We start from the raw sequence: 26,767 nt of genomic DNA on the forward strand, positions 1-26,767 counted from the left end.
TTCATACCCCTCAACAGTCCAGGAAGCCTTTCTGTCCTCCGCCTCCTCCCTCTCTGCAGTCTAGGTCCTGGGGAACTCCCAGAGCGGGTTCCTAGAGGAAGAAGGATAAAGACAAGGAGCATAAGCAGTGATATCCGTTGTCTTCCCGTCTGGCTGCACTACCTGACCCTCCCAGAAACCAGGGAGGCCAAAAGCAGCCGTTTTGAGGGTGCACCCAAGGATGACTCCCCAGTCAAGCTACTGGATCTGTCCCTCTCATACCTCAACTGCCTCCGCCCTTTCTGGTCGGCCTGGTCCCGTATTACCTCGGACCATTGGGTGCTCGATACAATCTCTACAAGCTATCCCCCCCAGTTTATCACCGACCACTCCCCCACGCCACTTCCCCATCCCTCTTCAGGGACCCTTCTGACAAGCAGCTCCTCATTCAGGAGATCAACAACCTCCTGTTCCTGGGGACAGTGGAGGAGGTCCCTCGGAACATGGAAGGAGAGGGTTCTACTCCCGTTACTTCCTAATTCCAAAGGCAAAAGGGGGCCTCAGACCCATTCTGGACCTGCATCGCCTCAAAAAGTCTCTCAAGAAGTTGGAGTTTCGCATGGTCTCCCTGGCCTCCATCATTCCCTCCCTGGATCTGGGAGATTAAATCGCCCTCGATTTAAAGGATACTTACTTCTATATTTCCATTTTCCCAGGGCACCAGCGCTTCCTCCGTTTCGTGCTGGGCCAGCACCATTTCCAGTTCATGACAATGCCCTTTGGCCTCTCGTCAGCACTGAGAGTGTTCACAAAGTGTATAGCGCCAGTGGCTGCTTACCTGTGACATCGGGTTTACCCATACCTTGACAACTGGTTGATAAAGGGCCAGTCCTGGGATCAAGTGTGGAGGCATCTTGATCTGATCTGTTCCACCTCTCGAAACATGGGGCTGATAATAAACGAGAAAAAGTCAACCTTGACCCCAGGGCAACACATTAAAATTCAACGGAGCGGTTCTCGACTCCACTCAGGCCAGAGCCTTCCTCCCCAAGACTCGGTTCCAAGCCATGGTGGACCTAATCTCGTGTATGCGAGCCCACCCGCTCACCAGTGCCCACATGTGCCTGAGACTGTTGGGTCACATAGCAGCATACACTTACATGGTCCGACATGCATGACTCCGCCTCAGGCCCTTGCAGAGGGGTTTATGTCCCCAACCGGCACAGCATGGTCTGTGGGTGAGAGTGATCCTCATAGTGCTGGCTTGGCTGCGCCAGCATTGATACAGCATTCTGCTGGACGTTTTAGTGGTGACTCTGTTCCAGCTGCCACTCAGGCCGGACTTGCTCTCCCAAAACCATAGCAGTCTTCTGCATCTGAACCTGGCGGCGCTACACCTGATGGTTTGACTGCTGCATGGCTGAACGAGCAGGAGCAGCAGTGCTCAGCTGATGTCCAGCAGATTCTGTTGGGCAGTAGAAAGCCCTCTCCTGGAGCGACCTTACTGGCCAAGTGGAAGCGGATCACCTGTTGGACCTTGGATAAAGGTGTCCAGCCTGAGTGAGGCTTGTTGCTGCTGATTTTAGACTACCTTCTGCATCTCAAGCTCCAGGGCTTGTCCCTTTCATTGATCACGGTCCACTTGGCGGTAATCTCGGCCTTCAATCCGCCTCTCAAGCGTAGGTAGGTTTTCGCCCAGGACATGACGGCCAGATTTCTCAAGGGCTTTGAGCGCCTCTACCCAAACGTCAAGGACCCCTTTCGTCTGTGGGACCTAAACCTGGTGCTGTTGCGGCTCACTGGTCTTCCTTTTGAGCCTTTGGCTTCCTGTTTTTTCCTCCTGTCCTGGAAGGTTGCGTTCCTGGTCGCGGTGACTTCGGCCTGTCGAGTCTTTGAGATTTGGTGCTCACCTTGGAACTACCTTATGCAGTCTTCTACAAGGACAAGGTCCAGCTGAGACCACACCCGGCTTTCCTGCCCAGGGTGGTCTCTGTTTCATTCAAACCAGGATATTTACTTACCGCTTTTCTTTCTAAAGCTGCATAAATCAGAGGGGGAGCATAGATTGCATGCCTTGGACGTTAGGAGGGCGCTAGCCTTCTTCATTGACAGGACCAAGCCGTTCTGTAAGTTGATACAATTGTTTGTCACAGTGGTTGACAGAATGAAAGGTCACCCTGTATCTGCTCAAAGAATTTCTTCTTGGATCACCGCCTGCATTCACTTCTGCTATGATCAAGTGAAGGTGCCGCCCCGGTGATTGTCACCGCCCAGTTGACCAGAGCACAGGCCTCTTTTGCAGCTTTTCTGGCCCAGGTCCCTATCCAGGACATCTACAGGGCAGCCACCTGTTTGTCCATCCATACATGTACATCCCACTATGCACTTACCCAGTCGGCTTGGGATGATGCTGGCTTTGGTATGGCAGTACTGCAAGCTGCTAAGCTGTGAACTCCGAGCCCACCTCCATAGATACTGCTTGCAAGTCACCTAGAATGGAATCGACACAAGCAAGCACTCGAAGAGGAAAAAATAGTTACCTACCTTTCGTAACTATTTTTCTTCAAGATGTGTTGCTCATGTCCATTCCATTACCTGCCCTCCTACCCCTCTGTTGGAGTTGCCGGTAAGAAGGAACTGAGAGTGCGTAGGGTCGGCGGCGTCTAATATACCAATGCATGGGCATGGCACTCAAAGGGGTGCCCCAGCCAGCCCTCCGGATATCGCTAAGGCAAAAGTCTCCAACAACTCTGCACATGGAATGGAATGGACATGAGCAACACATCTCGAAGAACAACAGTTACAAAAGGTAGGTAACTTTTTTTCCCGTTGTGTGAACCCAGTCTCTTAGCCAAATTAATTAGTAGTCAGAGTAGCACTTGTTAATCCCTACTGTGGTGTGGCAGGGAAATAGTTTGTAATAAGTTATTGTGAATCTGACACATATTTCACATTTCCAGGTCTCCGCCAGGACTGTGCTTCAAGTTCTGCTTCAGTGTCCCGTCGCAGTTCCAGCGCTTCCCTTCACTCTTTGAGGAGAGGCACCTATAGTGACCAGGAGTTTGATACATACAGTCTGGAGGATGAGGATGATTATGATTGTTCACTATCCTATCGTAGTGCTCACAGGTACTCGCCATCTCCTCTCAGCTCCCCCCGTTGCCAATCCCCTTCTTCAGGTGCAGATTATGGCAGGACAACAAACTCTCGAATTCGACCCCCAAGGAGAGCTGTGCAAAGTCCAATGCAAGACCAGCTAAAATACACAAATAACGAAGGTAGGCTGGCTGTAAACTTTACGATACTATGTATTAAAAATGGAAATGATTTAGAGAAAGAATAGCTGTTTCATGGGAACTACTCCTGCAATTGGTTATGTTACTTGTTTGCTCTATTATTATTTTGAATTAAAATGGTAGTCTGCAATTTCCTAGGAATAGACTAAACAATGAAGGCAATTTGATTACTGTATAGTATACATTCTATTGGGAATTCATATTTCAGAGGAAATGCGCCACAGTATGCCTAACCTGGCTAGGACAAGCCTTCGCTCTCTGGAATCTGTAAGAAGCAGTCGGAGTCTGGAATCAGATTTGCAGGTGCCCAGCAGCCGACTTTCCAGAATTCAGCAACCATCAACAAGTCAGTTCACTTTATTATTTTACAAATGAAGTGGCAAAATGATAAGTTTAACTAAGAACAAAAATAAATGTGCCTGACTGCAGATCTGAGGCTCTTAAAAGGCCCAGCATCCTAAAATATTCGTGGGACAGACTTTGACTCCCTCAGGGAACAGATGGGCAGGATCCCCTGAGAGGCTAATATGAGGGGGAAAGGAGTTCAGGAGAGCTGGCTGTATTTTAAAGAAGCCTTATTGAGGGTGCAGGAACAAACCATTCCAGTGTGCAGAAAGAATAGCAAATATGGCAGACGACCAGCTTGGCTTAACAGAGAAATCTTCGATGAGCTTAAACACAAAAAGGAAGCTTACAAGAAGTGGAAACTTGGACAGATGACGAGGAGTATAAAAATATTGTTTGAGCATGCAGGGGTGTAATCAGGAAGGCCAAAGCACAATTGGAGTTGCAGCTAGCAAGGGATGTGAAGGGTAACAAGAAGGGTTTCTACAGGTATGTTAGCAACAAGAAGAAGCTCAGGGAAAGTGTGGGACCCTTACTGAATGGGGAAGGCAACCTAGTGACAAATGATATGGAAAAAGCTGAAGTACTCAATGCTTTTTTTGCCTCGGTCTTCACAGATAAGGTCAGCTACCAGACTGCTGCACTGGGCAGCACAGTATGGGGAGGAGGTGAGCAGCCCTCAGTGGCGAAAGAACAGGTTAAGAACTGTTTAGAAAAGCTGGACATGCACAAGTCAATGGGGCCGGAACTAATGCATCCGAGGATGCTGAGGAAATTGGCTGATGTGATTGCAGAGCCATTGGCCATTATCTTTGAAAACTCATGGCGATCGGGGGAGGTCCCGGATGATTGGAAAAAGGCAAATATAGTGCCAATTTTAAAAAAGGGAAGGAGGAGAACCTGGAGAACTACATACCTCAGTCCCTGGCAAAATCATGGAGACAGGTCCTCAAGGAATCCATTTTGAAGCACTTGGAGGAGAGGAAGGTGACCAGGAACAGTCAACATGGATTCACCAAGGGCAAGTCATGCCTGACCAACCTGACTGTCTTCTATGATGAGATAACTGACTCTGTGGATATGGGGAAAGCAGTGGATGTGATATACCTTGACTTTAGCAAAGGTTTTGATACGGTCTCCCACAGTATTCTTGCCAGGAAGTTAAACAAGTATGGATTGGATGAATGGACTATAAGGTGGATAGAAAGCTGGCTAGATCATTGGGCTGAACGGGTAGCGATCAATGGTTTGATGTCTAGTTGGCAGTCGGTATCAAGCAGAGTGCCCCAGGGGTTGGTCCTGGGGCTGTTTTTGTTCAACATCTTCATTAATGATCTGGATGATGGGATGGATTGCACCCTCAGCAAGTTTGCGGATGACACTAAGCTGGGGGGAGAGTTAGATATGCTGGAGGGTAGGGATAGGGTTCAGAGTGACCTAGACAAACTGGAGTATTGGGCCAAAAGAAATCTGATGAGGTTCAACAAGGACAAGTGCAGAGTCCTGCACATAGGATAGAAGAATTCGATGCACTGCTCCAGACTGTTTAGCCAGGCTGGGGACTGGCTGGCTAAACAGCAGTTCTGCACAAAAGGACCTGGGGCTTACAGTGGACGACAAGCTGGAGATGAGTCAACAGTGTGCCCTTGTTGCCAAGAAGGCTAACAGCTTATTGGGCTGCATTAGTAGGAGCATTGCCAGCAGATCGAGGGAAGTGATTTTCTCTCTATTTGGCACTGGTGAGGCCATATCTGGAGTACTGCGCCTAGTTTTGGGCCGCCAACTTCAGGAAGGATGTGGACAAATTGGAGAGAGTCCAGCGGAGGGCAATGAAAATCATTAGGGTCTGAGGCACATGATTTATGAGGAGAGGCTGAGGGAACTGGGCTTATTTAATCTGCAAAAGAGAAGAGTAAGGGGGGATTTGATAGCAGCCTTCAACTACCTGAAGGGGGGTTCCAAAGAGGATGGAGCTAGGCTGTTCTCAGTGGTGGCAGATGACAAAACAAGGAGCAATGGTGTCAAGTTGCAGTGGGGAAGGTGTAGGTTGCATATTAGGAAAAAAACTATTTCACTGGGAGGGTGGTGAAGCCCTGGAATGGGTTACTTAGGGAGGTGGTGGAATCTCTATCCTTCGAGGTATTTAAAGCCTGGCTTGATAAAGCCCTGGCTGGGTTGATTTAGTTGGGGTTGGTCCTGCTTTGAGAAGGGGGTTGGAGTAAATGACCTCCTTCAACTCTAATCTATGATTCTATGCCAGTATTGCTAACTTTTTTTTTCTCTCTCTCCCGTGGGGGGCCACCTCCCCCTTCACATCTAGGTCTGACTCCCAATAAGCTCAGGTATTCCTCTAGTGCTGGGCAGTCTCCCTTAACAGTCCGACAGTCAATGAAAGTTTCATGCTCAAACTCTCTGACACCAAGGCAGCCACTAAAAGCTTCCGGTTACACCAGTCCTGCAAGTGGAGTCCGAAAGCCACAGTCTTCAACTCTCAGTCCAGGATCTTCTAGTAGCAGTTCTTCCACTGCGAGAAGCAATAGTATGGCCACTGGAGCCAAAAATTCACCTGTTAAAGTACGAACATCTGTTGGAGGAACTTCTACTCTGAAGAGCAAGCTGATACAGCCATCCAAGAGGTAAGATCTTGAAATGAGCATAAAAAAATTAAATGCACCTTCACAAATTTTGCCAACAACGCTGACGGCTGTGATACTTAAAATGCATTTCAAATCTGTAAAGTAATTGTGTAAAAATGGCGTTCTCCTCAGATGCACTTTAAGAATACTTCTCAGTTGAGTCAAAATGACTTTTAAAGCACAAACCAGAAAACACAGCTTGACTTCCAGATCCCAGACTGAGCTTGGAAAATTCCAATTTGTAAATTGAAGAAAGAAGAAAAAAAAAAAAAAAAAAAAAAAAAGCTAGATTGATTGAGATACATTCATTGTAGGTTTCAGAGTAGCAGCCGTGTTAGTCTGTATTCGCAAAAAGAATAGTAGTACTAGTGGCACCTTGAAGCCATTTTAGTTTGCAGCTGGAATTTGTAGGTTGGTCACTAAATCTCTATGCCTCAGAGGAAAAAAGTTATGTATTTACTGATAAATATAGTGCCTTTGACATGCATCATAGTGCTTTACAGAGTTATAAAGGGCTCTAATACTTCGAGAGCTTTAAATGAAAGGCACTATAGAATTGCAAAGCACTTAAAGGGTGGGTAAGGAAAACAGAGACCCAGAGAGACTGTGATTTGCCTAGGGTCACAAAGGCCTTTGAGGTAATAATTGCTTCAAACGTCACGAAAATACAGTTCTCTAGAGAGGAAGATGGTTCGGTGGTTAGGGGACTAACCTGGCACTTAGGGAATTGAGCCAAGCTTTCCTGCTCTGCCACAGACTTCCTGTGTGACCTCACACAAGTCATTCAGTTTCTCTGCCTCAGTTCACCATCTTTAAAATTGAAATGTCTATTTCCTGATTTCCCTGAATGCTTTAACTCACAGGTGCATTGTGGGATGGAAATGGGGGCTATTAATTACCTCAGATAACTGAAGTTCAGATAAGTAGCAAAGAATATGGTAATTTGGATAAAGGTAACAGCTAGATTTAGACTTTGGCATATGTGCCTGTGCAGGGGAGTAAGAATCCCCTCATACACCTGCAGGTTGGAAAGGAAAGAGTGAAGCCTTGCCTCTGCTCTCACTGTACTGGCCAGTACAGCTGAGCCAGCATGGTGAACCATAATTTTGCTGTTGGCATAGGCTAACAAAATATCTATACTCAACCTCCCCCATGCCCCTAGCAATGGGTAGGCTGGGAGGGAGCTGTCTGAGGTAGTGTCTCCCAAGATTACTATTGGGGTGGGGCACTTTATGCACCACTTCTTACTCAGGACTGTGTCCAAAAGCAAAATCTAGCCATGAGGTAACAGAAGAATTCAGGTAGGTGGAATGAAACTTGAAAAAAGAAAATGAAATTTGGTCAAGACGCTGGTGTCAATACTCACTCCTCCCACAAAAAATGCACTGAGATCTCTAATGATCCTGACCGACTAGAGGTCTTGTCTTTGAGGAAATAGACTACACCAGCAGCATGGTGCCCACAAATCTTTCTGGGGAACTACTTCATTTGATAGTTAGACGGAAGAGTTGCACTTGCTGAATCACTTGTATTACTTCTACTGCCTTTTTGTAAATGTTGGAGTTCAAAAAATATTTTGACCAGGCCTGACCTTGCTTCGCTTGCAAGATCTGAGGCTCTTGACCAAGGTATGACTGCAAGTCAAAAAAACAAATAATCTACTTGTTCACCACTGAAGAGGGATTTGAAAAGTAGAGCTGACTTAAAATATTTTAACTAGAGCTGTTGATTAATTGCAGTTAACTCTTGCGATTAACTCAAAAAAAAATTAATCACAGTTTTAATTACACTGTTAAACAATAGAATATCAATTGAAATTTACTAAGTATTTTGGATGTTTTTCTACACTTTTATATATATTGTATTCTGTGTTGTAATTGAAATCAAAGTGTATATTTCTGATTAAACATTTGCACTGTAAAAATAAATAAATAAATAGTATTTTTCAATTCACCTCATACAAGTACTGTAGTGCAATCTCTTTGTCGTGAAAGTGCAACTTACAAATGTAGATTTCTGTTGTTGTTACATAACTGCACTCAAAAACAAAACAATGTAAAACTTCAGAGCCTACAACTTCACTCAGTCCTATTTCTTGTTCGGCCAATCGTTAAGACAAACAAGTTTGTTTACATTTACAGGAGATAATGCTGCCCTCTTCTTATTTACAATGTCACCAGAAAGTGAGAACAGGAATCTGCATGGCACTTTTGTAGCCAGCGTTGCAAGGTATTTATATGCTAGATATGCTAAACATTCGTATACCCCTTTATGCTTCGGCCATCATTCCAGAGGACATGCTTCCGTGCTGATGACGCTCATTAAAAAAATAATGCGTTAATTAAATTTGTGACTGAACTCCTTGGGGGAGAATTGTATGTCCCCTGCTCTGTTTTATCTACTTTCTGCCATATATTTCATGTTATAGCAATCTCGGATGATGACCCAGCACATCTTGATCATTTTAAGAACACTTTCACTGCAGATTTGACAGAACGCAAAGAAGGTACCAATGTGAGATTTCTAAAGATAGCTACAGCACTCAACCCAAGGTTTAAGAATCTGAAGTGCTGTCCAAAATCTTAAGAGGGATGAGGCGTAGAGTATGCTTTCAGAAGTCTTAAAAGAGCAACACTCGAATGCAGAAACTACAGAACCCAAACCACCAAAAAAGAAAATCAACCTTGTGCTGGTGGCATCTGACTCAGATAATGAAAATGAACACGCATCAGTCCGCACTGCTTTGGATTCTTATCAGTCAGAACCCGTCATCAGCATGGACTCATGTCCACTAGAATGGTGGTTGAAGCATGAAGGACATATGAATCATTAGTGCATCTGCACGTAAATATCATAGAATACCAGGGTTGGAAGGGACCTCAGGCGGTCATCTAGTCCAACCCCCTGCTCAAAGCAGGACATAATCCCTAACTAAATCATCCCAGATAGGGCTTTGTCAAGCCTGACAGTAGAAACCTCTAATGAAGGAGATTCCACCACCTCCCTAGGTAACGCATTCCAGTGCTTCACCATCCTCCTAGTGAAAAAGTTTTTCCTAATATCCAACCTAAATCTCCCCCACTGCAACTTGAGACCATTACTCCTTGTTCTATCATCTGGTGCCACTGAGAACAGTCTAGATCCATCCTCTTTGGAACCCCTTTCAGGTAATTGAAAGCAGCTATCAAATCCCCCCTCATTCTTCTCTTCTGCAGACTAAATAATCCCAGTTCCCTCAGCTTCTCCTCATAAGTCATGTGCTCCAACCCCCTAATCATTTTTGTTGCCCTCCGCTGGACTCTTTCCAATTTTTCCACATCCTTCTTATAGTGTGGAGCCCAAAACTGGACACTACACCAAATGAGGCCTCACCAATGCTGAATAGAGGGGAATGATCCCTCAATCTGCTGGCAATGCTCCTACTTATACAGCCCAAAATGCCGTTAGCCTTCTTGGCAACGAGGGCACACTGCTGACGCATTTCCAACTTCTCGTCCACTGTAATTCCCAGGTCCTTTTCTGCAGAACTGCTGCTTAGCCAATCGGTCCCCAGCCTGTAGTGGTGCATGGGTTTCTTCCTTCCTAAGTGCAGAACTCTGCACTTGTCCTTGTTGAACCTCATCAGATTTCTTTTGGCCCAATCCTCCAATTTGTCTAGGTCACTCTGAACCCTATCCCTACCCTCCATCGTATCTACCTATCCCCCCCTCCCCCCCAGCTTAGTGTCTTCCGCAAAGTTGCTGAGGGTGCAATTAATCCCATCATCCAGATCATTAATAAAGGTGTTGAAAAAAACTGGCCCCAGGACCGACCCTTGGGGCACTCCACTTGATACCGGCTGCCAACTAGACACGGAACCATTGATCACTACCTGTTGAGCCTGATCATTTAGCCAGCTTTCTATCCACCTTATAGTCCATTCATCCAGCACATACTACTTTAACTTGCTGGCACGAATACTGTGGGAGACTATCAAAAGCTTTGCTAAAGTCAAGGAATAACACGTCCACTGCTTTCCCCTCATCCACAGAGCCAGTTATCTCATCATAGAAGGCAGTTCCTCACCCAGTCGCCATGAGTGTTCAAAGATAATGGCCAGTAGCTCTGCAAACACATCTGCCAACTCCTTTAGCACTCTCGGATGCAGTGCATCCGGCCTCAGGGACTTATGCTCGTCCAGCTTTTCTAAATAGTCCTGAACCACTTCTTTCTCCACAGAGGGCTGGTCACCTCCTCCCCATGCTGTGCTGCCCAGTGCAGTAGTCTGGGAGCTGACCTTGTTCATGAAGAGAGAGGCAAAAAAAGCATTGAGTACATTTAGCTTTTTCTACATCCTCTGTCACTAGCTTGCCTCCCCCATTCAGTAAGGGGCCCACACTTTCCCTGACCACCTTCTTGTTGCTAACATACCTGTAGAAACCCTTCTTATTACTCTTAACATCTCTTGCTAGCTGCAACTCCAAGTGTGATTTGGCCTTCCTGATTTCACTCCTGCATGCCTGTGCAATATTTTTATACTCCTCCCTGGTCATTTGTCCAATCCTCCACTTCTTGTAAGCTTCTTCATTGTGTTTAAGATCAGCAAGGATTTCATTGTTAAGCCAAGCTGGTCACCTGCCATCTTTACTATTCTTTCTACACGTCAGGATGGTTTGTTCCTGCAACTTCAGTAAAGATTCTTTAAAATACAGCCAGCTCTCCTGGACTTCTTCCCCCCTCATGTTATTCTCCCAGGGGATCCTGCCCATCAGTTCCCCGAGGGAGTGAAAGTCTGCTTCTCTGAAGTCCAGGGTCCGTATTCTGCTGCTCCCCTTTCTTCCTTGTGTCAGGATTCTGAACTCTACCATCTCATGGTCACTGCCTCCCAGGTTCCCATCCACTTTTGCTTCCCTTACTAATTCTTCCCGGTTTGTGAGCAGCAGGTCAAGAAGAGCTTTGCCCCTAGTTGGTTCCTCCAGCACTTGCACCAGGAAATTGTCCCCTACATTTTCCAAAAACCTTCCTGGATTGTCTCTGCACTGCTGTATTGCTCTCCCAACAGATATAAGGGTGATTGAAGTCCCCCATGAGAACCAAGGCCTGTGATCTAGTAACTTCTGTTAGTTGCCTGAAGAAAGCCTTGTCCACCTCATCCCGCTGGTCTGGTGGTCTATAGCATTCTCCCACCACGACATCTCCCTTGTTGCTCACACTTCTAAACTTAGTCCAGAGAGACTCAGGTTTTTCTGCTGTTTCATACTGGAGCTCTGAGCGGTCATAGTGCTCTTACATACAATGCAACTTCCTCACCTTTTCTGCCCTGCCTGTCCTTCCTGAACAGTTTTATATCCATCCATGACAGTACTGCAGTCATGTAAGTTATCCCACCAAGTCTGTTATTCCAATCACATCATAATTCCTTGACTTGCCAGGACTTCCAGTTCTCCCTGCTTGTTTCCCAGGCTTCTTGCATTTGTGTATAGGCACTTAAGATAACTTGCTGATCGTCCTGCTTTCTCAGTATGAGGCAGGATTCCTCCTCTCTTGAGCTCTCCTGCTCGTGCTTCCTCCTGGTATCCCACTTCCCCACTTACCTCAGGGCTTTGGTCTCCTTCCCCCAGTGAACCTAGTTTAAAGCCCTCCTCACTAGGTTAGCCAGCCTGCTTGCGAAGATGCTCTTCCCTTTCTTCGTTAGGTGGAGCATGTCCCTACCTAGCAGAATATCTTGCAATTCTGGCTACAACAGTGCCATGAGAACGCCTGTTCTCACTGTGAGGTGACATTATCAACAAGAACTGGGCAGTATTATCTCCTGCAAATGTAAACAAACTTGTTTGAGCAATTGGCTTAACAAGTAGGAGGACTGGGTGGACTTGCAGGCTCTAAATTTTACATTGTTTTATTTTTGAATGTAGTTTTTTTACATAATTCTACATTTGTAAGTTCAACTTTCATGATAGAGATTGCACTACAGTACTTGTATTAGGTGAATTGAAAAATACTATTTCTGTTTTTTTACAGTGTAAATAGTTGTAATAAAAATAAAGTGAGGACGGTACACATTGTATTCCATGTTGCAATTGAAATCAATATATTTGAAAATGTAGAAAACATCCAAAATATTTAAATAAATAGTATTCTATTAATAACAGTGTAGTTAATCGCAGTTAACTTTTTTAATTGCTTGACAACCCTAATTTTAACACATCTCTCTTATACATATATGCCACTTCGGCAACTTCTTAAAGAGCCACACAACTGGGTGAAAGCAAGGGCTTATGTTTAATGCATTGGAGCAGCTGGGCTCTAAATTTCACCATTAGCAATAATATAAAATGAGTGTGCATATTGTGTTGAGAGAAATAATCTCTTGTCACCAAAACGGTAAACAGAGAAGTCAACTACCTCCTCTTTGTCCTATTTCTGCCCATACAAATTTCCTTTTGAGTAGGTAGGAAGGAAGGGGGGAGGGAGAGCTCAGTGGTTTGAGCATTGGTCTGCTAAAACCAGGGTTGTGAGTTCAATCCTTGAGGGGGCCATTTAGGGATCTGGGGCAAAAATTGGGGATTGGTCCTGCTTTGAGCAGGGGGTTGGACTAGATGACCTCCTGAGGTCCCTTTTGAACTCTGATATTCTATGATTCTAGTAACCTGAGAAACTCTCCTTGCTAATTATGACTGCAGGGAGCAATGCTTGAGAGAATTCTATGGATGGCAGAAAATCAAATAGATTCTTCCTTCACTTTGTGATGTGACATAGTGACTTCAGTATTCAGTTGGAGTTGGGATCAGCTTAATTTACACATTTCACAGGCGGAGGTGAAATTATTTACTGAGCATCACTGAGTCAATGGCCAAAGCAAGGAAGAGAACTCAGATCTCTTGAATCCAAGCTGTTCTATTCACTGACTAGACCATACAGCTTCCCTGATGAAGGGTGCAGCTGGGGGCCATCACTAATGTGTTCTCTCCTCAGTGGAAAGCTCACATTTTTAAAATAGCTTCTTATCTTGCTTAATGGGACACTAAGGTTAAATGTAGGCCGTACATTAAAAATACTTTAACATTTAAAGTGCCTTCATAATCCTGCAAAGTGTTTCCCTCAAAACAAGCACTGCAATACTGGTAACTTTCTTACTTCTCTCCTGGTTTCTTGTACCAATCTGTTCTTATTAACTAGGAGGCTATTAAAATCCAAAACAGCCTTTGGGTGACCTCATTTCTCCATTATTCTGAACCTTTTGTAGCCATTTACACCAGTGCAAAGTGGGTGTAAAATGCTACCATTCTGACTGAGTAGTGTCATTCCCATTCTGCACTGGTGTAAATGGCTATATAAAGTATAGAGCAATGGATAGTCTGGCCCCATGTCTCTGAAGAACTCAGCTGGCAAGTTTCTGTGTTTGTAATCTTGTCTTTCACATGAAGCAGAGATAGAATGGAGAATAGCATTCACATGTGAATGAAAACCAAAATGCAGCTGGAACAAAAATGGAATATTATATAATCTTTATTTATATACTTTAACCAGGGCCTCCATGTGTTCTGATCCTGCAGCTGTTGAAATTGCAACAGAGTTCACCTCTTACCCTAGAATTGTTTAGGCTTTTAAAATTTCCTAGCTCTTACAGCATCTAAGATAATCTTCCAATTGCAGCTGTGTAAAGCTATGCTGAGCTGACTTCCTGAAGTCTGCAGACAAGCTGAAACAGCTCAGAAAGGTATAACTACCCCCTTTCATCTTAATGGGACTTACTTATTACTTCAGATTTTTGAAATAGAGCTATGATGGCTGTGAAACCTAATTATGACAACTGTCAACAGGAACTAGTCACAGTTTATCATTTTAGTAGGAAGTCTGTCTAAATGTGCTTATTCCATAGTCCAGACCATCTCCCATGCTTTCCTATGTGCCAAATCCTCAGTTGTCCTCTACACAGTTGCCAAAACCTCATATCTTGTGTGACATCTTTATACTTTGTCGTTATACTTTGTCAATGTAAATCTGTGGCACGTTGAAAATTTAGGGTCTGAGTAAAATAAACAACTTATTCTCAAACTAAATAATTGTAGGGGATACTGTACTGATTATCTTACTCATGCTTATCCTTAAAGGGTAACTTGGGAGTTTTACTGTTTGTCTTCTTCCACTGTAGCCAATGCTGAGTGCTTTTAAAAAAAATCCCAACCAAAGTAAAGTAATGCTTCCGCCGTGCCCCTTCTCCCCCCCCCCCCAATTTCTTTGGTACTATGCCTGCCCCAAAATCCCTGTTGTCTAATTGTTGAGACTTACAATTTTTTAAAAATGTGTCTAAAAAATAGGCTTTTACAGTGGAGAAATTCACACTAATGAGAGAAACAATGAAATTAATCAGGTACAAAGTGTTTACTGTGTGTATACGTGTATATATATAGAGAGAACACAAATATTTTTCTCTGATATCTTTCAGTTCATGATATTAGATGTTAAAGTAACAAATTAACCCACAATTGTCTGAATTTTGGTGTTGATAAAGGAGAAAATGAATAAGGAAGTGTTATTTACCCCTTCACATAACACAAGAACCAGGGGTCACCCAATGAAATTAATAGGCAGCAGTTTTAAAACAAACAGAAGAAAGTACTACTTCCCACAATGCACAGTCAACCTGTGGAATTCATTGCTGGAGGTGTTGTGAAGGCCAAACCATAACTGGGTTTAAAAAAAAATTTAGATAAGTTTGTGGAGGATAAGTCCATTAATGGCTATTAGTCAAGATGTCCCATGTTCTGGTTGTCCTAAGCCTCTAACTGCCAGAAGCTGGGACTGGATGATAGGGGGATCACTTGATTGCCTGTTCTGTTCATTCCCTCTGAAGCGTCTGGTACTGGCCCCTGTTGGAAGACAGGATACTGGGCTAGATAGACCATGGCTGCTATGTCATGTCTAACTTTAAAGCCTTTTTCAACATTACCTGAGCCTGCTGCAGTTTCCTGTCTCTTGCACTAGCATGCCTCAGAACACGGGGCTGCCTTTAATAGTTGGTATTCATGGGTGTGAGTGTAACAGGGAACTATGGATTTTAAGACATGACTGTAGGGCAGGTGCTAAAATTCTGTGATGATAAATGGATTTTGTAAAAGCAAAAATATCAGCATTCAGTCTCGAGGCTTGGCGCACTAATGTTTCTCTGGCATGTTTCTCATGCTTTAATGAGCATTTCATTTCTTGTTGCTCTTTTTTTTAAATGTACCCCAATGCATCAGTCTGTCTGATGTCTTGGCTTTTTTGTATTTTTAAAATAGATTTCCTCAGTCAGCAAAGACCAGTCAGACAACTGCTGATGATTCCTGGAAGGATGGGTGTTACTAAGCCAACCCAGAGAAGCTGATAAACTGCCAAACATCTGTATGAAGCAGACCCCCAGCTGGCTGGGCATGAGAACATTATTTTAAAATACACCTTGCCCCAGACTCATCATGTAGGACTGACTTGTATGTTTTCCCCATCTTTTGAATGCAAATGACCCCCTTGCCTTCATTTATTTTACCAAGAGCTTGGTCTCTTAGTGGTAGAAATGGACAACTTTTTCTTTACTGTGTTCCTACTGTTCAGAATATACTACTGAAGTCTGAAAAACATCAGATGAAGATTGGTTAACTCTAGCCTTTGTATCTCTAGTACAAACTTCTACCAGACCAGCAGTGTGTTGTTGGAAGAGATGGTGACTGAGATTCAATATGATCTGTTCATGGGAAAATTTGCTTGGAAGGGCACAGGTGGTCATGTTTGTGCCATCAAGAAATTTCAACCCACTGTGCTGCTTTGTTGTAAAGCAGTGGTTTGGATATTAGAGAAATAGCTGTATAGATGTTAGAAAATGAGTTTGTTTTTTTTTAAATTCACCTGGTGTAATCTAACTTTTGCCTGAAATTCAGATTTTTTTTACTTGTTCCTGTAGAGAATGTTTCTTCTCGAAGATGAAGCAGCTTTTTATAACTCAGTAGTACAGTTCAAAAAGACGTTTGTATTAGTGTGTGCATCACCAAGTGTAAGTTCACAGATGAAGTAGTACACAATATTTGTGTGGGTTTATGAACAGGCAGTCACACTTCAATGGGTGCTACTTAAAAACGATCACATTTCAGTATTTGCTGTGTTCCATAACTTCACGAGGAAATACCAAACATTGGTAAACTGAACTACTACAGGTGAGTCCGGTAGTGAATGGCCTCCCCTTGTATATTGGAGAGAAGCTATTGCACTTGAAGTGATTCTCTCCACGATCTACTTTACCCATTCCCAGTTGGTAACAGTTGCCCTTTATTAGTTTTGTATAAAGCTTTTCTACTGCATTTTTTTCATACGAAGGAATCTGTTTGCTGAGGACAGGGACCCATTTTAAACTATGGAGACCACTGATTCAATCATATTTTCTGAAATATGCACTGGTAATAGAGCACAGCGCTGTTCTCCCTGCCATCAATGTGATTTGATATTGTAGTTTAATAAAAATAATGCGTCTTTAATGAACTTTTTGGTATTATTTTTATAAAAATAGTTAGTGGGAAGAGGGACAAAATCTCCACTTTCATAGATCTCAGGCCTTAATTATTTTCAGAAACACGTAGGTTAACCACTACAGAAAACTTTTACTATCTGTCTATTATTTGCATTACAGGCTTCTATTTAGTAATTACATATAGGTAGATTAAAATTGATGATACATTCACACTCACTCTGAAGCCCTAAATCAACTGGAATGTCATTTTAGAAAACTTCAGAGAAACATATGAATCCAAGTTATTTGTAAGGGAAAGTTAACAAAATGGGGGCCTGGAATCATTCTCTCCTACTGTTTCTGCAGGAATCAACCCTGATTGCAGGGTGAGGTGACTGTGAAACTGCAGAAGCATATATTCATAGCTTCCAAGGCCAGAAGGGATCATTGTGATAATCTAGCCTGACAACCTGTAAACGCAGGCAATAAAACTTTCTAAAGATATACTCAGAATTATTTTGGAAAACACCCAACCTTATTTTTAAAAATCCATGACCCCTTGGTTCATTACTTTCACTGTTAAATGTACACATTCGTTCCAGTCCAAATCTGCCTAGCTTCAACTTCCAGCCATTGGATTGTTATACATTTCACTGCTAGATTGAAGAGCCTTAAATATTTGTTCCCCCTGTAAATACTTGTACACCTAATCAGATCACTCCTTAACCTTTCCTTTGTTAAACTATAAGGAGCTCAGTCACTATAAAACAGCTTTGTAATCCTTCGGTCATTCTTGTGTGAACCCTCTCCAGTTTAATCAACATCATTTTTGAATTGTGGACATACTATTTGAGCAGTGGTTGCACCAGCACCAAATACAGAGGTAAAATCTTCCTACTCACACTTGAGGTTCCCATTTATGCATCATGGCAGCCCTTTTAGGCAGTGTTGCACTGTGACATCCTATTCTGCTGTTAACAGCCAGACAGTTAAGAACAGACATACTGGGTCAGACCAAAGGTCCATCTAGCTCAGTATCCTGTCTTCTGACAGTGGCCAATGCCAGGTGCTTCAGAGGGAATGAACAGAACAGGTAATCATAAAGTGATCCATTCCCAGCTTCTGGCAAACAGAGGCTAGGAACACCATCCCTGCCCATCCTCCATTAATTTATCTAGGTCTTTTTTGAACCCTGTTAAAGGCTTGGCCTTCACACCATCCTCTGGCAAAGAGTTCCACAGGTTGGCTGTGGGTGTGTGAAGAAATACTTCCGTTTGTTTTAAACCTACTGCCTATTAATTTCATTTGGTGATCTCTAGTTGTTGTGTTATGAGTAAATAACATCTCCTTATTTACTTTCTCCACACTAGTCATCATCATTACCCCCCCGCCCCCCATAGTCATCTCTTTTCCAATCTGAAAATCCCAGTCTTAATCTCTCCTCATATGGAAACTGTTCCATACCCCTAATAATTTTTGTTGCCCTTTTCTGTACCTTTTCCAATACATCTTTTTTGAGATAGGGCAACCACATCTGCACACAGTATTCAGTGTGGGTATACCATGGATTTATGTAGCAGCATTATGATATTTTGTTTTATCTATGCCTTTCCTAATGATTCCCAGCATTGTTAGCTTTTTTGACTGCCGCTGCACATTGAGTGGATGTTATCAGAGAGCTATCCACAATGACTCCAAGACCACCAAAATCTTTTTCAGTCATTGCATCCAAAGATAGTCTCCCATAACTGGCCTATATGCTTTGTTCCTAGATGTATTTATTTACATGTATTAAAATATTTAGTTTGCTTGTACCAGCTACCAAGTAATCTAGGTTGCTTTGTATTATTAAATACTGGCAGTTGCATGCAAGTACATTTGATAGTCTGAAGTAATACAGAACATGGAGAACGCCCTGGTTCTCATGGGAGACTTCAATCACTCTGATATCTGCTGGGAGAGCAATACAGCGGTGCACAGACAATCCAGGAAGTTTTTGAAAATGTAGGGGATAATTTCCTGGTGCAAGTACTGGAGGAACCAACTAGGGGCAGAGCTCTTCTTGACCTGCTGCTCACAAACTGGGAAGAATTACTAGGGGAAGCAAAAGTGGATGGGTACCTGGGAGGCAGTGACTATGAGATGGTCAAGTTCAGGATCCTGACACAAGGAAGAAAGGAAAGCAGCAGAATATGGACTCTGGACTTCAGAAAAGCAGACTTTGACTCCCTCAGGGAGCTGATGGGCAAGATCCCCTGGGAGAACAACATGAGGGGGAAAGGAATCCAGGAGAGCTGGCTGTATTTTAAAGAATCCTTATTAAGGTTACAGGGACAAACCATCCTGATGTGTAGAAAGAATAGTAAATATGGCAGGCGACCGGCTTGGCTTAACAGTGAAATCCTTGCCGATCTTAAACACAAAAAAGAAGCTGACAAGAAGTGGAAGATTGGACAAATGACCAGGGATGAGTATAAAAATATTGCTTGGGCATGTAGGAGTGAAATCAGGAAGGCCAAATCACACCTGGACTTGCAGCTAGCAAGAGATGTTAAGAGTAACAAGAAGGGTTTCTTCAGGTATGTTAGCAACAAGAAGAAAGTCAAGGAAAGCGTAGGCCTCTTACTGAATGAGGGAGGCAACCTAGTGACAGAGGATGTGGAAAAAGCTAATGTACTCAATGCTTTTTTTACCTCTGTCTTCACGATCAAGGTCAGCTCCCAGACTACTGCACTGGGCAGCACAGCATGGGGAGGAGGTGACCAGCCCTCTGGAGAAAGAAGTGGTTCGGGACTATTTAGAAAAGCTGGATGTGCACAAGTCCATGGGGCAGAGATTGCTAAAGCAGTTGGCGGATGTGATTGCAGAGCCATTGGCCATTATCTTTGAAAACTCATGTGATCAGGGGAGGTCCCGGACGACTGGAAAAAGGCTAATGTAGTGCCCATCTCTAAAAAAGGGAAGGAGGAGGATCCTGGGAACTACAGGCCAGTCAGCCTTACCTCAGTCCCTGGAAAAATCATGGAGCAGGTCCTCAAGGACTCAATTCTGAAGCACTTAGAGGAAAGTGATCAGGAACAGTCAGCATGGATTCACCAAGGGCAAATCATGCCTAACTAATCTAATTGCCTTCTATGACGAGATAACTGGCTCTGTGGATGAAGGGAAAGCAGTGGACGTGTTGTTCCTTGACTTTAGCAAAGCTTTTGACGCTGTCTCCCACAGTATTCTTGCCAGCAAGTTAAACAAGTATGGGCTGGATGAATGGAGTATAAGGTGGATAGAAAGCTGGCTAGATTGTTGGGCTCAACGGGTAGTGATCAATGGCTCCATGTCTAGTTGGCAGCTGGTATCAAGTGGAGTGCCCCAAGGGTCGGTCCTGGGGCCGGTTTTGTTCAATATCTTCTTAAATGATCTGGAGGATGGGAGGAGAGGTAAATACTGGGAGGAGAGGGATAGGATACAGAGGGACCTAGACAAATTGGAGGATTGGGCCAAAAGAAATCTGATGAGGTTCAGCAAGAACAAGTGCAGAGTCCTGCACTTAGGACGGAAGAATCCAATGCACTGCTACAGACTAGGGACCGAATGGCTCGGCAGCAGTTCTGCAGAAAAGGACCTAGGGGTTACAGTGGATGAGAAGCTGGATGTGAGTCAACAGTGTGCCCTTGTTGCCAAGAAGGCCAATGGCATTTTGGGATGTATAAGTAGGGGCACTACAAGCAGATCGAGGGATGTGATCGTTCTCCTCTGTTTGACACTGGTGAGGCCTCATCTGGAGTACTGTGTCCAGTTTTGGGCCCCACACTACAAAAAGGATGTGGAAAAATTGGAGAGAGTCCAGCAGAGGGTAAGAAAAATGATTAGGGGACTGGAACACATGACTTATGAGGAGAGGCTGAGGGAACTGGGGATGTTTAGTCTATGGAAGAGAAGAATGAGGGGGGACTTGATAGCTGCTTTCAACTACCTGAAAGGGGGTTCCAGAGAGGATGGCTCTAGACTGTTCTCAGTGGTAGCAGATGACAGAACAAGGAGTAATGGTCTCAAGTTGCAGTGGGGGAGATTTAGGTTGGCTATTAGGAAAAACTTTTTCACTAGGAGGGTGGTGAAACACTGGAATGCGTTACCTAGGGAGGTGGTGGAATCTCCTTCCTTAGAAGTTTAAGGTCAGGCTTGACAAAGCCCTGGCTGGGATCATTTAATTAGGGATCGGTCATGCTTTGAGCAGGGGGTTGGACTAGATGACCTCCTGAGGTCCCTTCCAACCCTGATATTCTATGATTCTACAAGTACTGTTGTTAAAGAAGGGACAAGACCTTCCATACAACATCAGCAGATGGAGATATGAATTGGTAGATTAGTTTGATTAACAGAAGCACTAGAAATGAGATTTTAATAAACAGCAGTTGGAGAGAACTTATACTTGCGAAGCTTTGAAGGACTAGTTCAAAATACTTTGGGGACTGACCCAACCCTCAGCTTCTGAAGCTAGTTTTGTTTGGTTAGAGAACTTTTAAACTCTGGACATTTTAAAGTGGGCTGTCTAAATCTGTAGAAAAACACTAAACACTACTTGGACTGGCTGGAGTTAAATCTAGTCTCCTTCAATATCATGAAATACTTCTCTCACAAGCTCACACTAAATTTAGTTGTACTGTACCTGATAATATCTTCATTTATGCCTGTTTGGCATGCCCTCAAGCTATGGAGGGGGATGTAGAAGGGTGGAAAATGAAAGATGAGCAATCCTTGGTATTGGTTGTAGCTCACTGTTTAAGGCAGCTGCTCCAGGACTCTGGCTTCAGAGCACAATTGTTCAGATTTAAAGAGGTACCTCCAATTGGATGTCTCTTTCCTAAGTGTTGTCTTTCCACCTGTTACCTAGTGGTAAGGTAGTTTTCACATGGTTACTCCTATTGAAGAAGGCAGTTGTTTTAAGGTTAGCAGGGCAAGGTAAACTATCTAAAACTGCCATGTCTATTATTTTTGTTTCATTAGCTAATGTAAGAAAACATTTTGAAGATGAGGTTTAAGGAATAATGCTGACTTGGCTTTGAGTACTGTACTTATTGACTGACAGCTGATGACTAGCTCCTTCTCCCCATGCTAGCTCAGTCACTGGGGAAGGACTAGATATATTCCAGTTCCTTATCAGTATTTAGTCATTGAGATTGAGGCTCCTTGCCTAGCTATACCAAAATTAAACTGGGCTAGAAAACGTAGATTAGGATGAAGGCTGCACACTGTGCATTTAAAAATACCAGCAGAGGAGTTTAAATCCTGGCTGCTGCTTTTTTTTACTACCTTCTTTTAGCTAACAGTTCCACACACTTTCCCTCTGAGCAGGTGCTTCGTAAAGGTAAACTGTAGTAAACAAGATGTTAACTTACCCAGAGAACGGTAGCATTAGCTATGTTGAATCACAGGTGGCACAGGCATGTAGAAAATATTGAGTGCCTGCTACACACGCATAAAGTCAGTTTAGCCAGTGCTTTCAGAGTTGGCACTTGGATTTTCCTTTAGAGCTGGAGTCCCACAGGCTTTTTGGGGCATTTTAAATGTAAGCACCCTTTAAAGTGTAAATTCTAGTGACTTAATTGTTCTGAATCTGTTGTGGATTCCTGATGGAATCTTAAGTGGTAGCCCAAATGGTTCATATATCTTAAATACTAATTTGAGATAGGGAAAAATGAGGTATTTAAAACTCAGTTTAACAATCTTTTTGCAGAGCAAGCTCCACAGTAAGCAATTACTGCAGCATTCCTTTAGCTGCCTGAATCAGCGGTACCACTACTAGAAGGCCATGCAAGATATTTAGCTTAAATCAGTTATATTAAATAAAATGTTTTATGCAAAGGATGTTTTGAAGATGAAAGGGGATAGCTCAGACATTTTTGCATTTCATATCAAGCCAAGCGTTAAGCATGGGGAAAATCATGTATTTTCTAGTAAACAGGCTTTGTTTTGGACTTAGAACAGCCCATTAACAATATTTGCTATATTTAATGTGTAGGAAAACACTATACTTTATCAACCTGGACTAGAGTTAGCATTTTAATTAGAGTAGCCTGCAAAATAAAGTTCACTGTAGAGTTCAGACAAGATACATAATGCAGTTTCCAAACATTAAGGACAACAACATGTCTTTCAACCAATATGCAAGACCCAATTCTCTGGTACCTTACACCATCTAGCTATTTATTACCTGTACAGTGTGTGTGTAACAATGGTTCTCATTTCATCAGAGGTAAATGACTAAGGTGCAAGGCAGTGAATAATCTGACAACAGTTCCTTCTTTCTCTGGTGAATACTTCTACTTGAAGATTTGAGCTGCATTCCCACCTGCAAGAAGTGTCTTGCTGTGGGATTGAGGAGAAAGGGCTAAGCCTCTTCTCTTTCTTCTTGCACATGAAAAGGGGATGGTTGGTTTAGATTCATATTAAGAATCTCTGCATGCTTTTTACTGAGTTCTCCACAAAATTCAGTTCTGACAGCTTATTCCAGTGTAGCTCCTGAGGGCAACATCTGTCATGCTGAGGATGGCTACACAAAAGTGCATTGCAGAAGCAGATAGACAACCCTGATTATAGCCCTTATGCTAGGTGCTGTGCAAACAGAAAAAGATGGTCCAGATTTGTTTTAATCTGCTTTCTTGAAGCTGTTTTTCTACTTGATTTAAGTCTATGTACCAAACTCTTCCACATGTGGAGGATTTGGATAATATGCTTTATAGGCAAGGGTGTACACAGGGGTAGTGACTAGTTTTCTTGCTGCTCAGGAGAAACTAAATCAGTCTAATCAGGACAGGCAGCACTACTGCTGATATATTTAAAGTATCTTTTAGTAATTTGGCCTATTTCAGAAGCACACCAAGTTAGGTTACGCAGGGTCTTAAATAACTTTTCAGAACACTGCTGGGTTTAAGATTGGTGGTGCTCCTCCACCATGAGTTGGGAGCAGCCATTTAATGCCAAGCTACCCTTCAAAAAACTTCACAAAGTCTGGTCATTTGACATACAAGAAATTTATTCGAACAGGTTAATTTTGTTTTACAGTAATGCCTCACTGCATTCTTTAAAACAAGGAAATCATTTATATAAAAAGTGTTTGTACATAAACAGACAAATTAACAGTAACATTATCAATCCTTAAAACATGCACAGTTGCACATTGATTGTGGGCAGTAGTGCATGCTTGAAGGAGATGACCTATCTCCTGCACTTCCCAGATGAGCCATGAGTATTTCACCAATTGAGGGTTTCCAATAAACTCAGCACTGCTTCTATTCTTAGTGATAAGTTCATTTGTATCTCCAGTTGGACTGAACAGGGTCACAAACGTGTTTATTTGCATGGCAGGAAGACACTACTTACCAATTTCCAACTACCATGGGTCAGATTTTGGCCTACTGAGGATGCATGGATGTTAATTTAGAGCACTGTTACAGAATGGAACCCACTGAGAGATCTGTGTGTAACATGCAGCAGTACAAAGGATGTGATGGGGTGGCAATTTGGTTTTCAGTGCCGTTTCATGGGGACCCAGTACTAAATGGCCTCAGGGATAAACTCCTCAAGGCCAGAGTGCAAAAGATGTTCTGTACATCACATCTGATTAAGGGCACAGCAATAAGCACTAGGATTAAGCCTCTCTCCCTTCCTCCCACACATCTACTATTAAGAAGGTGTGAGTTAGAGTTTCCCACTGCTCAGTCACTGAGAAACTAGGACCCAGGAGTTTGATATTTGTGTTAAGTCACCTCATATTTCTCATTTATCAGAGGATTTGCTTTTGTCTCCATCCCCTCCACAGGAAACAGAGCTCTTTCAAAAGAAATATTGAACAGTTTACCAATAAAGAGTGAGCAAGCCTTTTACACACTGCCTAGGTCAGACCTCAAGCCACTATTTTACAAATCTGCACTGTATATAACTGGACAGTGCCACCCCCATTTCGCTATTGATGAATTATACAGGGCTACCCTTAGATAAGGACATCCAGATAGGACAAAAGGTTTATAATCAAAGCTATCATCAGACACTGGACAAGGTTCTATGGGGCTATTTTTGGCCCTGTGAGGTTCTCATAGCAGTATATTTGTCAAGGACCCCTGCCTTTGGTTGTTAATGTTGGTGTTTTGTACCACAGATAAGAATCTAGAATACATATCTGGATAAGAGTTTCCCTTCAGACCAGCACAAGGTGAGACTTAGAACTGGGAAGGAACCATCAGTTACCTGTTTTCAGTGGTTTGTTTCTTTAACATGGAAGGATCTGACCAGGATGGAAATGCAAGTACATGGCACCTCATAGAACTCAGAACACATATCCTCTTTGAAAACTAGAAAAGAGGCTTCACCCCAATTCCATCTCCTCCATCTTGAGTAATAAGCACTTGCTGTAAGTTTATTTTGAGTGGGGGACGATTAAACTTACAGGACAGAAGCGATACTTAAAACACAATGACAAACAGCAGCCAAGTTTATCACAATCATCATCTTTACTCTATCAACTTAGTCACAAAGTAGGGGAGCTGAGCAGAAGACAGGGTGAAAGAGGAGTCATTTCAACATGCCCACTCAATCCCCACCCATCTGTACAGCTGTCCAAAGAGATTCCCCAAAGGAAAAAAGGGTTCCATATTGAAGAGGGAGATGTGTCTCCAGGAGGGGCCTATGCCTTTGAGGGATCTTAACATCTACTGTGCCATTCTATTTGTGACCTCAACCCATGTTTGCATTAGTGGCCCCTGAACAAGCAAGCATTTAACCCTACATAATGCATCACTTTGTGGACCAAACATGTAGGGAGGAGATGTTAATTAGATCCCAATATAGTGACAGCAAAATGGACTTTCATCACTCTGCCTACCTTCATTGACCCACCTTGAGCTCTCCAGCCCCACTGCTCATGCAGAGATGGAGGCACTAGCAATGCTGTTCTCTGCTTAGCACGCTTCCATTAAAGTGCAAAGCTGTACATACACACACACAGAGAAGCATGCACATACCCTCTGGAGCCAGCCTCACTGCCTGCCCAGCTGAGAAACTGCAGTTAAGACAAAAGAACAAAGAAACAAAATCCCTTCAAGTAGTTTTAAAACAGCTCTTCGTTGAGGCTGAAACTGCACTGAGGCAGTGACTTGGGGCCACTGGGGGTGATAAGGCAAAGAGAAGTATGAAGTCCTGGAAGGATGGAAGAATGATGTGTCAGTAGTGAAAGACAAGTTATTTTGTGGGTTGCTCCTTTGCACACGCTCATGTGCTCTCATCCTTGGCTGATCAGCACAGGCCATCTGTTTACTTCTGCGCACAGCTGGGCCATGTAAGCCCCCCGCAGGCAGCCGACACAATGATGTAGATGACCACCTGGAGGAAGAAAGCACTGTCACATGGATAGAGAATCTTTCCTATCACTCAGCGTGTAGCAGTCAAGTACTTAGAACAAGGTTTGGAAACCCAGACAAGGGTACTATTCCTGTCTCTGCCACCAACTTCTCCTTTGGCATTCAACGACTTGGGGAAACTGAGGCAGATTTTCCCCAACTGCAACACTGGGATAACACTACTCGCTCTGCAGAGTGATGCAAGGCTCCATCAGGTGCAAAGCTCTCCTTATGTCGCCTGCAATTATGCCTTGAGGTCCTCAGATGAAAGATGTTAAGAGCAAGAACATTTGAGGGTAAATACCTGAGGAGGAGGAGAGGCCATGACTCAGGCATAATGCCATTTCAAGTAAGAGTCAGCAACGGGGGCATAGGCACTCCTTAAAACTTAAGTCTCCACTGGGCCCAGATACTGTGAACCCAGTGCTTCAGATTTTAAGAGTCAACAAGACAGCTATGTCCCTGCCCTCCCTTAAAGGGCTATATACAACTAGAGAGAATGGCGATGGGACACCCTCTGGAATGCTACACTTCCTGTCCTTCTCATCTGATACATTAAGATAGAGGATATCACCCCTGCACACCGTTATGGGCAGGGCTAGAAATGGCTGGAAAAGAGAAATCCCTTCCTGTAAAAAATTTCCCATTTTTGAAAAAGGTCCT

General features: G+C 43.4%; 2 protein-coding genes across 6 annotated transcripts in view; one reads left to right on the forward strand and one right to left on the reverse strand.

Annotated features, from left to right (window-relative positions):
• LOC141994153 (SLAIN motif-containing protein-like) overlaps nucleotides 1-26,767 on the forward strand; it is a 112,248-nt gene that overhangs the window by 55,331 nt on the left and 30,150 nt on the right. The window contains exons 7-10 of one of the 3 annotated variants that reach the window (XM_074964274.1): nucleotides 2,940-3,257; nucleotides 3,484-3,621; nucleotides 5,941-6,256; nucleotides 15,520-16,741. In XM_074964274.1, the coding sequence (XP_074820375.1) occupies nucleotides 2,940-3,257; nucleotides 3,484-3,621; nucleotides 5,941-6,256; nucleotides 15,520-15,586 (839 nt within the window). In that variant the 3' untranslated portion in view covers nucleotides 15,587-16,741. Of the gene's footprint in view, nucleotides 1-2,939; nucleotides 3,258-3,483; nucleotides 3,622-5,940; nucleotides 6,257-15,519; nucleotides 16,743-26,767 lie in introns of those variants that run through there. The other 2 variants (XM_074964276.1, XM_074964275.1) reach the window with 2 other exon arrangements.
• The window catches only part of VAMP7 (vesicle associated membrane protein 7), a 60,452-nt gene continuing 57,426 nt past the window's right edge, over nucleotides 23,742-26,767 (reverse strand). Inside the window, exon 7 of one of the 3 annotated variants that reach the window (XM_074964280.1) lies at nucleotides 23,742-26,087. In XM_074964280.1, coding sequence (XP_074820381.1) covers nucleotides 26,019-26,087 — 69 coding nt within the window. In that variant the 3' untranslated portion in view covers nucleotides 23,742-26,018. The remainder of the gene's footprint in view (nucleotides 26,088-26,767) is intronic. The other 2 variants (XM_074964279.1, XM_074964278.1) reach the window with 2 other exon arrangements.

The sequence above is a fragment of the Natator depressus genome, chromosome 9 (assembly GCF_965152275.1).
Source record: "Natator depressus isolate rNatDep1 chromosome 9, rNatDep2.hap1, whole genome shotgun sequence".
NCBI classification, from domain to species: Eukaryota; Metazoa; Chordata; order Testudines; family Cheloniidae; genus Natator; species Natator depressus.